The sequence below is a fragment of the Numenius arquata genome, chromosome 21 (assembly GCF_964106895.1).
Source record: "Numenius arquata chromosome 21, bNumArq3.hap1.1, whole genome shotgun sequence".
Classification (NCBI taxonomy): Eukaryota; Metazoa; Chordata; class Aves; order Charadriiformes; family Scolopacidae; genus Numenius; species Numenius arquata.
In genome coordinates this window covers 7,825,603-7,839,591 of record NC_133596.1, presented here as the reverse complement: position 1 = coordinate 7,839,591, position 13,989 = coordinate 7,825,603, and the positions used below count along the sequence as shown (strand labels likewise).

The 13,989-nt window shown below is 53.2% G+C and overlaps 1 protein-coding gene across 1 annotated transcript; it reads right to left on the bottom strand.

The window, feature by feature from the left end:
- Positions 1-1,433: 1,433 nt before the first annotated feature.
- ZC3H12A (zinc finger CCCH-type containing 12A) lies at positions 1,434-7,934 on the bottom strand. Its single transcript, XM_074162096.1, has 5 exons — positions 7,447-7,934; positions 4,179-4,318; positions 3,223-3,457; positions 2,564-2,670; positions 1,434-2,458 (listed from the first exon to the last, which is right to left on the bottom strand). Exons 1-5 carry the CDS (start codon positions 7,932-7,934, stop codon positions 1,434-1,436), a joined length of 1,995 nt encoding a protein of 664 aa, XP_074018197.1.
- Positions 7,935-13,989: the final 6,055 nt, after the last annotated feature.

Genomic DNA, 13,989 nt, shown 5'->3' with positions numbered 1-13,989 from the left:
ACGGAACCGCTCTCAGGGACAGCCGGCTCCACTCCCCCCGTCACAATTTGCCACTCAAGGACCTTGGTTTAACCACAAGATGGACATATTTAAAAAAAAACATAACAAAAAAACCCAGATACAATGTGTATCAACAAATCAACTGCTTCTGGCCTGCAAGTGCAAGAAACATCTTTGCCTTCTAAGCACAGTGAAATCCCAGGACCAGAACCAATTACTACAGCAATTGGTTTTGCATATTTAAAATCTGTTACAGTATCTACAGTAAAAAACATCTCACAGAGTAAGAGGGAACGAACAGGGAACAGTCTTGCCAAATAAGTCTTATTCTATATTTTTGGATGCTGCTATAGCTTGACGAAGCTGAAGGGGACAGAAAAACATTAGTAAGAAAGAAGATGAAGCAACAGCTTTATAGAGGAAAATCCCAGGGAATGCTTAGGAACAGGACTGGCAGCAGTCCAGGCGTGGCTGAACGCTCAGAATTATTGCTGTCTGAAGACTAAAGGCACATCATAAATCCCCCCTGTGGGTGCTGCAAAGATCGCCCACCACCCCTTTCCAGCCAAGGTCAGGGTTCCAGGGCAGCAGCATCAACAACGTGGTCACCCCATCCTCTGACAACTGCATTTCTCAGCCAGTGCCAGACATGACTGGCTGCAGCTCTGGGGCAGTGTCAGGTCTCTCACTCCGAGTAAGGATTGCACTCCCGGCTCCTCTTGTTTCTGGGAGCCACACTGCTGGAGAAGCACTTGTGGTACGTACTGGAGAATTACCTCACCTCAGGGAGGTAAGTGGGAGGGGTGTGGAAAGCATCGTTAAAGAAGTGCACCAATCAAACCAAACTGAAGTCAGCTAAACCCAGCTTCATACTAGATTTATAATGCAACAGTTTCCACAGATCTGCATAGTAGGATTTAGTAAAGAGGCTTAGTTAAGAGCTCAGAATGGCCCAGACAATGCATTTCAGTCTTCACAAACAAGCCTCACGCCACTGCAAAGGCGGCGTCCCCTCATCTTTACAAGCCCCCCGATTCCCTCCCCATGCCTGGAAACACACTAAGCCACCTCAAAGCTGCAGCTACTGGGAGGAGTCAGGTCTGAACTGCGGGAATTTAGGGGGTGCCTGACTCGCCACACACCCCAAAGGAAAAACCCTGCTCTGCAGCTGCAGGCTCTGCTCCGGTGCATCACCCAGAGCCTCCGCAACAGGCCCTGGGGAAGACAGGACTCAAGGGTGCTCTCACCTCTCTAAGAGGGGGCACGCTGACATCTAGAGCAGAATTTGCTGTGAGCAAATCTGATATCCAGCCTCCAACCAGAGCCTGGTACTTCCAAGGAATAAGGAGGAGCCCTCAGAAGGCATCTGTGGCAGCTACAGAGCTAACATCGTCCCTCAGCTCTCCACGTGCCTGGCTGTCCCGGCACCCGCTTCACAGACCTGGGTTCTGTGACTTGTACGTCAGAATCTCTGCAGCGAGCCGTTGGGGATCCAGCAGCCGAGGGAAACGGCTCATCACGGCATCAACCAAATGGGGGTGGAATATGCCACACAGCTTGACGTGCACATTGGCCCGCTCCTCTGCAAACTGGTCAGAGACAGCCCACTGGCAGGAGTCTCCGTACGCCGGCCCTGGGGTTCTCTGTACCGAGCGAGGATCCCGCACGCTGGCAGATCTCCCTTGAGGAGGTGGCATCTGGTAGGGTTCAGACCAGTACTCCCGAGAATGGGGTGGAGGGGTGTTATACTCGCTGGGCAAGCTGTACTGGCCAGCATTAGCTGGGTGTACGGGTACCCCATAGCCTGAGAAAGAGTGGGGAGCTCCTGAGGGAGACATCTCAGGGCTATACTGCAAGAAGCTAGCACCAGAGGAGGAAGATTTATGGGAACCATGCTTGTAAGAGATCAGACCGTTCTGCTCTAAGCTGGGAGAATGTGGGTAAAGTGGTCTCTGCCTGCCGCAGGTGCAGAGGGGCACCTGGTCAGTGTGGGAATGATCACAGTGACCAGCACTTCTGTAAGGCCACATGTCAGACAGTTGGTTCTCCAGAGACCCAATGCCTGAGTCGAGATGCTCCTGAGAGATATAAGACAGAGAGTCCATATGAGGCTGCTGGTACCTGTCGGAGGCCCGGTGGCTCCCGCTGCAGGCAGGGACACTGCCTGACACACAGCCTTTCACCTGAAGTGGAACATCACTGGGCTTGGCTTTGTGGGTCAAGCTTTTCCTCTCTGCAGAGACCTTCTGCAAAGAGCTTTTATCACTCTCCACAGGCGCAGAGCACAAGAACTCTGCCTGGGAGCCTCTTTTGCCCTTTTTCTCCTCCTTGGCAGTGATAGTTCTGGTAGGAGACAACCTTGCATTGGCTCGGAGTTCATCAGCTAACGAGCGCTGGGGCTGATTGATCCTTTCAGGGTGGTAGAATTTACACTTAATTCCGTAAGTGCATTTCTTCCCTGCAAGGAATGGCAGAGCATGGAATGAACAGCTGAATTTGAGAAAATGCATGTATTACACTTGCACAGAGACCTCAGTCTCCATGTTCAAAAGGCAGGTCTTACCATAAGGGCACTGCTGCTTCTTGTGTTCTGGCACAACAGGTTTCTTTCTGAGGAAGTTATCCAGGCTGGGGCCGTGTCGCCCTAAGGGATCATCTGGAGGCATAAACCTAAAGAAAAATAAGTCTCAATCAGGAGCAGTTCACTTTCTTGGGTCAGGGTTTCATTTCATCTGGAAGTCTCCCATCCCATTGAAGGTTAAAATATCTCTGAGCCCCAAAAGCTTTCCCATTTCACTGCAGTGGAACTACCCTGTCACCTGGTGATGGCTGGCACAGAGTGATTCACCTCGGGCACAGAAGGGGTTTTGTGCTCGGCTGCTGACCAGAATTAGCACTTACTGCTGGGGCTGCTAACAACTATCCTGTGAGGAAATCAAGCCCTGGAGCTCTCCTAGGAACTCCACCTTGGCAGAACTCCTAGCTCAAACCATGACCAGCTATTAGGATGGCGCCAATTCCTTCTGCCTTTGTACCTCGCTACAGCTGGGCAGTTCTTCCCACCACACTTCCTTCTATCAAAAAAATATCTCTACAGGATTTTTTTTTTCCATTCTGTACCAGCATTTTGCTCTTTTCACGCATCACTTGACATTGCTTCAGTAAAACCAGACAGCATAGTCACACAGCTGTTTTAAAAGCAAAGGAAGAATAGGAACATACTTGTCGTTAACAAAGGAGTACATCAGAAGACGTTCCTCAATGAATTTCTTCCACTCAGGACGCTCGTTCTGCAGGTCCCGATAAGTATCGTTAGAAACCACAATGCCATCTGACTCGTGTGCCAGTTTCACAATGAATCTATCATCGTAACAGACAACACGCTTGCCTCCAACCCGCCTGGAAGGAGTGAAGACCAGAATTTTCTTCTTTTCAAGGTCACGGAGAATGTACTGGTCTAGAACAAACACAACCGGGAATTTACTTACACAGCCCAAAGGCCTTTGCACAGGTAAAGAAACATTACAAATAAACAACAAAATTCATGTGAAGTCATTTAATCTCTCCACAACCCAGCCTACATTCTCATCTCATCCATCAGGCTGTCAGAGGTGGATTCCTCGCCCCAGTCCTGCCTGGCACCGAGAACACTCCGAGGCTGCTGTACCACAGCAAGTCCCATCCACACCGTCCTTCACACACACAGCGATGCATGTTTAAGACTGGCAGGCTCCTATCTCTTGTGGTGCCATACTGCACACACCTCTGTGCGGAGTTACTCAGACATCTCAACTGTTTGCAACTTCAGAGCAAACTCCCCTCAATTTGAATAATTCTGACAAATAAAGCTTGATGGGAGTTTAAACTTTTAGCATGTAGAAGTTCCATACAGTCTAAGAGGAAAGAGGAAAAAATGCAAGTACTAAGAGACAAGAAGTTAGGAGGCAGAGTAGTACAACATTCTTTGTTCTCTGAATTATTCCAGCTGATCCATGCAAGAACTCGCTCAGGGGACAAGTTAATGACTAATTCTCACTGGTCAGCTCAGCTTACCAGATCTCCTACTGCTCAGATCTTCCATTCATAAGTTAATTTCTAACTAGCCAGAACTTTGCAAGCTCATTAAGTGACAAAGCAGTAAGCCTGAAAAGCTACTTTTGGTTTTCATATTTCCACACCTGTTATAAGTACATCTGGTCGCGGCTGCTCCTTCCTCCAAGACGGCACAAAGACTGTAATATCCTTGTGTCCCCGTTCCCAAAACCACTGGACAGCCAGAAGGATTCCTCGGCAGGAGAACACTTCTTTATTTCCATGGCTGCATTGAAGAAGAAAGTGAAGGATTTCAATATTCTGTTATGCACAGACTAGTCAGGCAATGCACTAAGCAAATGGCTCCAGCAATTCAGACAACCTTTAGTGAAGACGTGTCTAGAGTTGCACAGAGTTCATAGCTCCCCTCCTGTGAACAGCAGCACTAAGAGCTTCACGGAATTACTGTTGCTTTTAGCACTTCAGTATGCCAATAAATACCCAAATGCTCAGTGGGAGGGCAGCCATAACTGCTGCAGCTCCTCTGAAACGCTGCCTTTCCTTTGACTCTGGACTCCACATTTTTATTTTTAGCTGCGAGTACAACGTGATCTTGAGCACCCTTTGTCCCATTCTGCCAGCTTGCACCAGCTGAGTCCTGCCCCTGTAAACTGCACCCTCACTAGGCATTCTCCTTGTGAAATTAAGGAAAACAAGATATTTTATGCCCTCAAGGACATCAATGCTGCTGAAAGATGGTTCTTCATTATATTATGGCCCCAAAAGTCAGTTACAAATGCACTATTTGCACAAAATAGCAACGTTTCCTGTTAACAGGATCAGTGGTGAACGTCTGCACAGCACTTGGCAGTTTGAGAGCAAAGTTTGACAAAAGCATCAGACACTACATACCAGCACAAAAAACCTGTTGCTTAATTATTCATTAGGTCCTATCAATAAGTTTCCAGAACTTCTAAGAGGAAACCACCACTCCTGTTTACACTGTAAATGCTGGCACTGGTAAATCAGCTCTTCTGTTGATAATGGTTCTGGCAAGCTTCCAACCTTTCTGTATCGCAGCCTGATCTGTCATTCTGGGGATTCAGGATGACACTCCGGTAAGATGTACTATGCTGAGGAGTAATGCAGTAAGGTTTTCCCCACCTGGGCACTCCCCCTGCCCCAAGTCTTCCTCTCCCCATCCAGAACAGCATTCCAACACTGGGCACGATGGCCAACACCTCCGTAGAGCTCACAGCCCAGCAGAGGCATTGCTGAGGAGCACTACTCCAGCTGCACCACCAGGAATAAACTTTATTTCTCCTGCACCCATCCCTCTCTGAAGCCATTAAGAAAATGGAAGAGTTGAACCAAAATAATTATTCTATATGAACTATAAGTTCATATAGCACCTAAAGAGACACCTAGCACATCTTCATTATGAATCCCAAATTACAAAAAGGCTGACATTAACAATTAGAAGACACACACTCTAAAAACTTTCTCCAATGCCAGACTGGTTTTGCTATAGATAGCCAGACACAGGTTACTAATGGGTTCAAGAGACAAATGAGAAAAGCAGAGATTTTTAAATTTTTTTTTTTTTTTGAGTCCCTGCTACCAATCTCAAGTCTCCAGAAGGTAGCTAATTGGGCTGATCTGATTTGGCAGCAGCCAAGAAAAAATTCCCTTAGAAGGAAGTGAAAGCTAATTTCCACTATGATTTGCATATGTTTGTCAAGAGCTGTTGAGGGAGGCCGCTGTACACACTGCAAATGAATCAGCAGGGAACATCACACCATCAATACAGGAAGTTTCAGAATGGAATTCCCCTTCTAGCAAATTGCTTAAAAAAAGCCAGACTGCTTTTCTCATGTCAAACTCTGTCCTACCGGCAGTGTTGCTGCCGCCTGGCCTGCCCCCAGTCACATCTGCTGTCATCTCTCCTGGGCTTTTTGGGATAACTTTCATGGGTAAGAGGCTCCTCATTCAAAAAAAACCGAGTCTGTTGTTTAAGCCTGAGCACTTATCTAAGGTAAACTCCACTGCCAGAGTCACACTTATCAGCCCAGGTCTCACAATGGGCCATTCTCCTCCAATGCCGGCGCAGCCACAGGAGAGCAGGGGAACCGGGCCGTGCTCCCCTGCGGACACCCAGATCGGAGCTTACTCCCCAGCCCTGCTCCACGGCCACCAGAACACCCCCCCCCTTTGCGCTGGGACTTGCAGGCTCTGTGTGTCGATCACACAGCAGACCGTACCCCATCTTCTCTCCGTCCTGTTCTCAGAACTGTCAACCACGGCTCAGAGAAAACCACACCTGCCAACAAACCTCCCCGTAGCACTTTCACCTCGGACAAAACCTAGGGCAACGCACACAGCAGCTCCAAGTGCACCCAGACTTACTTTTTATAAAAATTCTGCGTACATAAATATACACTACAAGGCCTATTAAGCTAAAACACAGCAAAGGAGGCTTGCTTTTTGACTGCAACAACAGATCCCAATTCAGAAACTTGGGGCATTAAATTAACAGTGCCCAGACCCCCCCATGTAGAGGTGGGGAGCGCAGTACAGGGGCTGGGATGGGGGCAGGCAACGCTCACCATCACAGGGGACAAAAGCCAAGGTGGAAGCAGGAACATCAGGCCAATAAATATCCAGCCCAGAGACTCTGGGTGCTCCAGGGATGTCAGGGCTCCTTGCTCAATCCCAAGCAGCTCCACAGGCTGCCTTTGGCTGCAGCGCCTGACAAGACCTGTGCCACCAGCACCAGGACACCCGAGAAGGTGAGCGTGAGCCACAGCCCGGCCCTGGTGACACAACAGGCTGGAGTGCCCCTTTGACACCTCATCCATCTCCACACTGCATGGAAATTCAACCAAAATACAGGAGTCACGCTTTGCAGACCAGTCTCCAATGCAGAAGACAGCTCCATCTTACAAAGCGTTCTCTTATTAAATCTGTAATTATTTATTGAGCAACTTCCTGCTACAGAAACTTACATAAAGCCATTAGGTAAGAGGACAATGTATCTTCAGTTATCCTCCTCATTAGCGAGAAAATAGAAGGAAATGTCACTGTTTCCAGGAAGCACGCCTGCTCCTGTCAGAGCCCTGTGACCACTGGTCCTGGGCTGGCATCAGCCACGCAGGCAGACAGCATCTGCAAACACGATGCTCATCCTCCGAGAGCTGCACAAACCACTGAGGTGCCTTGGAAAATACTACCAGCCGCTACCAGGGCGCCCAGCCATGGCTGTCTGCAGTGAGAAACCCCCCAGGTTTTTTGGACTCCAAGCTCTTAGTGCCCCGCACACCCCACAGCTAGAGGTGACCACCTCAACAGACCACCACTGTCACCGCCACCGGCCCCGGAGAGCCCACCGTGCCCACCCAGAACCCCCAAACGCACCTCATGGCCACGTTACTGCCATCGATAACGATGGGCTTCAGGTTCTCGCCCTCCGTCTCCTCCGGGGCCGGCGGGGGTGCGGGGCTCTTGTTGGTGGCCCCCCCCCGGGGGACCAGCGGGGCCTCCTTGGCCTCCGGGGGGGCCTCGCCGCCCTCCCGCTCGGCCGGGCCGTGCTTCACCAGCTCCCCCAGCACCGTGTTGGTGTCGGCGTTCAGGCCCAGCTTCTGCAGCACGACGTGGATCTCCTCGGAGGAGTAGCCCAGCTTGCGGAAGAAATCCACCTTCAGCTGCATCTCGGAGGGGTCGCAGGGCTCCCGCCCGGGGCTCCCCGGCTCCTCGGGCGGCTCGGCGCCGGGCAGGCCGCCGGGGCCGCGGCTCTCGCTCGGCTCTCTGCCGCTCATCCTCTCGCGGAGCCGGGACGCCGGCGGGCTGGCGGCCGGCAGCGCCTCAGGCCAGCCCGGCAAGGCGGAGAGGCTGCCGGCGCTCATGGCTCCCCGCGGGGGACTCCCGGCCTCCGCTCACGCCCCGGACCTGCGGGCCAAGACGGGGGTTAGCAGCGAGCCCCGGCCCCCCCCGCGCTCCCGGCCCGGCCTCCGCGGGGCCCCGCGGCCGCGTGTCGGGTCGTGCCGGGCCCCCCGCCCCGGAGCCGCCCGTCCGCCCCCCGCTCTTACCGGCCTGCCGCCGACGGGCCGCCGCTGCGTCTCCATGGGGCCAGAGCGGGCCGGGCGGCGGCCGCCGCTTTATACCGGGGCCGGGGCAGCGCAGCACCGAGGCGGGGCCGGGGCAGCGCTGCGCCAAGGCGGAAGGGCAGAGCGGGCGGGGGCGGAGCGGCCGCCGCTTCCCGGTCCGCCCCGCGCCCCGCCCGGCCGCGGCCCCGGGGCGAGGAGGCGGCGTGGCCCGGCCCGGCCCGGCCTCGGCGTGCGGCCTTGCCTGGGGCCCTGCCGCCGGGCCCTCGGGGCCCAGCCGCGCCCCCCGTCGCCCCCCCGGTTGCCTTTGGTCCCCGTCCAGCCCCGCCGCTGCCTCCCCGCGGAATAACCCCGGCAGATGTAGAGACAGGTCCCTGCTGCGAACACCTGGGGTTTATGCAAATCCTGTTGCAACGCGGGCAGATTTGCCCCGACAAGCTGCTCGTTAGGGAAATGCTCCGCTCCCGGCCCCCCCGGGCAGCCCCTGCTCCCCCCGGCTGCTGTGCGGCCCCTCCAGCCCGGCCGGGACGCCCCAAGCCCCCGGTTAGCAACGGCGGGCAAATCCCGCATCAAAGCGGCCGATGCTGCAGAGCAGCTGGTTCCTCAGAGGGTTTTCCAGCTTGTCCTTGGCTGCTGTTACTCTGAGGTTAAAAACATTAAAACTCCGGTCCTTGCCCTTTTCGCTCCCCCCCCCATCAGAGGTGGGCGTCGGGAAGGTGTCAATGCGCAGCCACAGGCTTTGGTGCTCTGTATTTTTATGTTCTGTGTGAGCTTCACTTCCAGCCGCCGGTGCTTGGACTCGGCGTACAGTGACACTGAAGCCACCCGAGGGATGGGCACGGCAGAGCGGGGTCCCGGGGTGCAGTGTCTCCTGCCAGGGTGGCTCATCCCCAGGGTGCCCATGGCAGGGATGTACCACACGGGAGGCCGGAGCCGCTGACACACGTCTCCTGCACCACTTTGGTCCCGGCGTGATGCAGGTGGCTGTGATTCAGCCGGTGGAGGCTTATCACCCTGGCTTCTGGAGGAGATAAGAGCCAACAGGAAGCATCTGTCAAACACGGGTACCTGTCCCCTGAGTAAAGGTGGCTAAAGCCACCCTCGGACTGTACGCAACTGCAGCGATTGAACTAACATTTCACAACGTGCAAAAATTTTACATCTCTGACTTCTGATTAATCATTCCTAAACAATTTAATGAAGGTAGTTGCAAATTTGCTTCCCTGAGGCCATGTACCGGAGCCCAACTTAAGAGCAAGGGAACTCTCCCAGTTACAGGAATACATTTGCATTCATCTTCCTTGTGGTTACCCTGAAACAATCATTTTTTCTTGTCTCTGGCCATGTCTGAAACCACACTGTGTACTCAACAGTAACACACACACACAGGCTAGATTCAGATCAGAGATAATATCCTTAGTCAGTACTTAAGTAGGTGCTTTCCCAACTCTTCTTTCCCTTGGAATCTACTCCAGTCAGCATGAATTTAGCATTGTTTGTGTGCTTTTGCTTCCAGGCTGAAGTCTATTGCATCAAAAAGTATGGCCACAGATGTGCTTTTTATAGGAAATACCCCAAGTAAGAGCCACAAAGTTGGATCTCCTGATTTATGCAAAGCAGCGACAGCAACCACGCGCCGCCTCTTCTGATTTGGTGGAGAGAAAGGGGGGCTGTTGGCTCCTCCACCCTGAAAGTCAAAAGGGGTCACAGGCTGGCCACACCCCACAGCTCCTAGGGGTTACTTTTGATTTTCTTTTTTCTTTCTCACATTTGCAAACTGCTTTGAAGAGAAAGTGCTTCAGTCATTCGGCATCGCGAGGGCTGTTGGGGAGGTTGCAGCTCCCGAGGGTGTGAAGGTTTCCCGAGCAAAGCCTCTGCCAGGAGCAGGGACGCACCGAGGCCCTTCACTACCCCGACGAGGCAGGAGATGTTTCTCCCCGGAGGCAGAGGAGGGGTCCCCTGCACAGGGAGAGGGGCTGGGGAAGCAGAGCCGTCCCACGCTGCTGTCTCTGCTCACTGGTACGGCATCTCTGCTCCAAAGCAAGAAATGGGCTCTCACGTACTTGGTGTGATTGGAGAGTGTACCGACCAGAAACATGGAGATAAGCATTTCGTGGGTTTCAGAAGGGGCACTGAGCACCTCCACAGCATTTTGCAGAAGGGCTTTCCCACTTACCTGCTCTGCTTCCACATCTAGGCACCAGCAAACACCGCTTTGTTTTGGGAAGGGCTCCTTGCACAGCTGAGATCTTGAGCTGTGCACCACAGTCCAGCCCTCAGCTCACAGCCCTTGCACCTTCCTCGGCTGGGGAGCTGTGGGGCTCATGGGGAGCTGTGGGGCTCATTGGGGAGCGGTGGGGCTCGTTGGGGAGCGGTGGGGCTCATGGGGAGCTGTGGGGCTCATTGGGGAGCGGTGGGGCTCATTGGGGAGCGGTGGGGCTGAGCGGGAGGCAGTGCGGTGCCGGCAGTCGGGCGGCTGCATCATCCCCTTTCTGTGGCAGGACAGGCAGACCCGCCAGCACTGCTGCGCGGTGCTCGTGGCTCCGTCCCGCTGCGAGACGGCTGCGCCCACAGCGAGGTGGTGGAAATCCCCGCGGCGGCCGCGCTCGGGGCCTTTCTGAGCAGGAACTGGGGAGGGCGAGGGGGAGGGCAGCCAAGGCCACATGCTGGACCCTGGGACGTGCCCAGCCACGCCAGGCGGGGGTCGGGGGCTGCCGGCAGTGTGTCTCCTGCTGCTGAAGGGTTTGTCTTTCTGAATCGGGGCTTCTAGTAAGCAAAAAGCCAACAAAAGCATCTGGGGGCAGCAATGACAGCGGAGTGGCCTGTGGTAGCAGGAGCCGTGTCCCAGGGATGGGCTCAGTCCCTCCCAGTTCTCCGTCTCCTTCCAGTTCTCCGCTGACTCAACGTAAGCTTTCCTCCAGTCTGCCTCCTTGCTCATGAACAAGTCTCATAACATCCTGACATCACATTTTTCTAGGGATTTTTCTAGGGATTACCACTCCCATGTCCCCAGTTTTATAGGAAGAGCTCGTCCTCTGGCAAAGCCTTTCATCTCCCACTCGTACATTTAACGCAGTCAAAATAGGTGCTATTCAAGGATCTTATTATCTGCTGGCGGGGAAGGAGCTGGCCCCGTGCCTGTTCCTTGGGAAGATGCTAACGCTACAGAGCTCTTGCCAACCGGCCTCCGTCAGGAGCCTTGTCAGCAAAGTGGCCGTGGACCTGGCTTGCCCGCCTACGGGAAGCTCAAGGCAGCTAACTCGCTTTTAAAAATGGGCTAATTAAACCACATTTATAAATGCCTATATGGGACCACTTAGGCTAATTAAGGACAATTTAAATGGCCTTATTTAGTAGCATTTGGGAGTAAATTAAACTGAATTAAGGCCACTTTAATTCTGAATGAGAGTTTCATACAGAATTTTAATGCTCTTTAATCCACTTTAGCTTTAGCTACTTCAATTTAACTTTCTTAAGAATCCTGTGTAGACAAGTCCTGGGCCGTGAGGGGCAGGTACCGGTACCTGCTCAGAGCCCGAGCTCGGCGCTGCAGCCTCTCAGGGAGGGGACGGGGCTGCCTTGGGACCTGTGTGCTCCCCACAGCTTTGGCATCCTCCCTCCCCTGCTCATCTGCGGAGTGCCCTAATGGCTCGTCTCACCGCAGTTACCGGTGTGATCCTGGGTGGTGCCAACAACACCAGGAAGATTAACCGGATTCTCCCACCACCTGCAACGCAGGGATTCAAAAGGCTGTATCTGAATTTTCTTTTACAGTGAGCAATATAATTTATTGCCCAGTACTCAGCACATCCAGGAATTAAAGGAAAAAACAAGTGATGATTTATGCCCTCTCTTTGGAAGAGGGTCACCGTGACTCAGGAGGGAAGCCGAGCACTAATGCTGGAAGGAAAGCTTAGCAACATCCCTTCGGAGCAGTTTGCTTTTATAGCCACAACCACTCACATTTATGGCGATGCTGACTGAGAGACCATCTGCTGCTCTTGCTCGCCTCAATAAAGATGTCGCTGATTGTAGCATCATCGCTGGTTGCCAGAGTGAGAACCCATCAGCTGATGTGTCGCTCCAGTTCGGAAACGTGTCCAGCGGAGGCACCGGTGGGAAGGTCACTCCCCTCTCCTGCACCCACACGTTGGGCGAGAGCTCCTGGCCCCCCAGCCCTGCTACTGTGTGCCACAGGGATTCTCGAGGAGAAAAAGTAGCTCAAGTCTTCTCAGGAAAAAGGAAAATGTAGCAAGGGAGACCTAGAGGAGAAGCTAAACAAGGATTTGCAGAACTTACTGAGTCGTGTTTTGAGCCTGTACGCCCATCACATCGCTAGCTGTCTTCCCAGCGCCGCCTTCATCCACGAGTATGGGATTCCTTTGCAGCTGCAGACAAACAGACTGACTTTTCTCTGAAATACGCTCTCTTGAACTTATTTCCTGGCTTCTAAGGAGATCCTCCTAAGCACCCTGCAGAGTAACTTACTCCCTGTGCAGCCCGGGGGCTCCTTGCAGAGTACCCAGTCTTGGGGGCGATCACTTGCTCTGGAGAGGAGCACACGCTCCCGAGGGACTGTGCCAGAGTCATTTATTTCGCAGTCACCGCGACTGCCTGTGACTGAATAGACATGGCCTTAGGTGCTGCTGCGAGTGAGCAGCCTTGATCCCTACCTTTGCTCTTAGTGAATGATGGCATTAAGTTATAGGAGGACGAGCTTATTTCCTCAGTGACAGATGGATCTGGCACACCCTGACTATTTTTTTCTCTTGCGCTTCCGTCAAGGAAAAGAGCTATCCTTTCAAGGTCTTTTTGACCGTAAATCTGTTATTGTTGAGGGCTGAGTGATAGCAGAAGCCTCACCGTTGCCCGGGCTGTCCCAGGCACAGCACACAGTGCTGCAGGGGTGTGCGAGGTCTGGGCTGCCCAGCGGGGATGGGGTGGCAGGAATGAGTCCCGTGGAATGAGTTCTCCCCGACTGTCCCACCACAGGGCTGGGCAGCCCAGCGTGTGTCCCCTGAAGCCTTCCAGGAAAAGGAAACCTGCAGAGCGGCAAGGTGCTGACAAACCATGTCAGGAGAGCTCCCAAGAAACCCCACCACTCCCCATCCTGGCAGCAGGGAAAGGGCTTGGGGAAGTGATTCCCCCACATCCCTGCTCCAAAGGCAGGGAGGATCGGTCCCACTGCCCCTGCCCAGGTGGGCAGTGACTGAATACTGGGATGATTCCTCCCTGCTGCGATCACCTCGGCCCAGCAGAGTGTTTAGCAGAAGCACTGGGAGCTCTGGCACTCAGGCAGCACCCTCTCCTTTCCCAAGCATGGCTCCTGCCTTACCGGGTAACCTCGGGTTTGCCGCAGCAGAGTCAAAAGCAGAGAGAAGCAACAGACTTGACCAACAAATGGTGGGGAAAACCAAGCAGTTACGCAAGTGTCTGTGACAGCAGCTATTTACCGTTTTGCTAAGCCCTTCCCGGTCACTGCCACTCTGCTGGAAAATATCAGCTGTCCCCTTCTCCAGAAACATCCCTGCCTGCTCAGCCTGAGTTTTGTTCCAATGCAGCAGCTGTAGCCACAGATTTGCTGTACTCTGATGTGCCTGGGAGCATTTACTACTTCAGAGCTAAAGGAATATTGTAAGTTGAACAAACATTTCATGGTAGTAACATAAGATGTTTAAGTAGACAGTCACAGAATATTTTATCCCACCCAGAGCAAAGTGAAGAGCAGAGGATTTATGGCTATTGCTGAGAAAATACCTCTTGAGAAGCCACATCCATCTGGGAAGCAGACAGTTTTTGTTCTAAGGAGCTGAAAGCAGAGCATGGCAGCAGTGCCGGGACCTCTCCGGCTCTTCCC

What these genes read in the sequence shown, in the direction of transcription:
- ZC3H12A (XM_074162096.1), bottom strand. Translation starts at nt 7,934, where the DNA reads ATGAGCGCCGGCAGCCTCTCCGCCTTGCCGGGCTGGCCTGAGGCGCTG. An exon ending in ACCAGATGTACTTATAACAG is followed by an intron (nt 3,458 to 4,178) that starts GTGTGGAAATAT and finishes TGTTTGTTCTAG; the next exon opens with ACCAGTACATTCTCCGTGAC. An exon ending in TACTCCTTTGTTAACGACAA is followed by an intron (nt 2,671 to 3,222) that starts GTATGTTCCTAT and finishes ATTTTTCTTTAG; the next exon opens with GTTTATGCCTCCAGATGATC.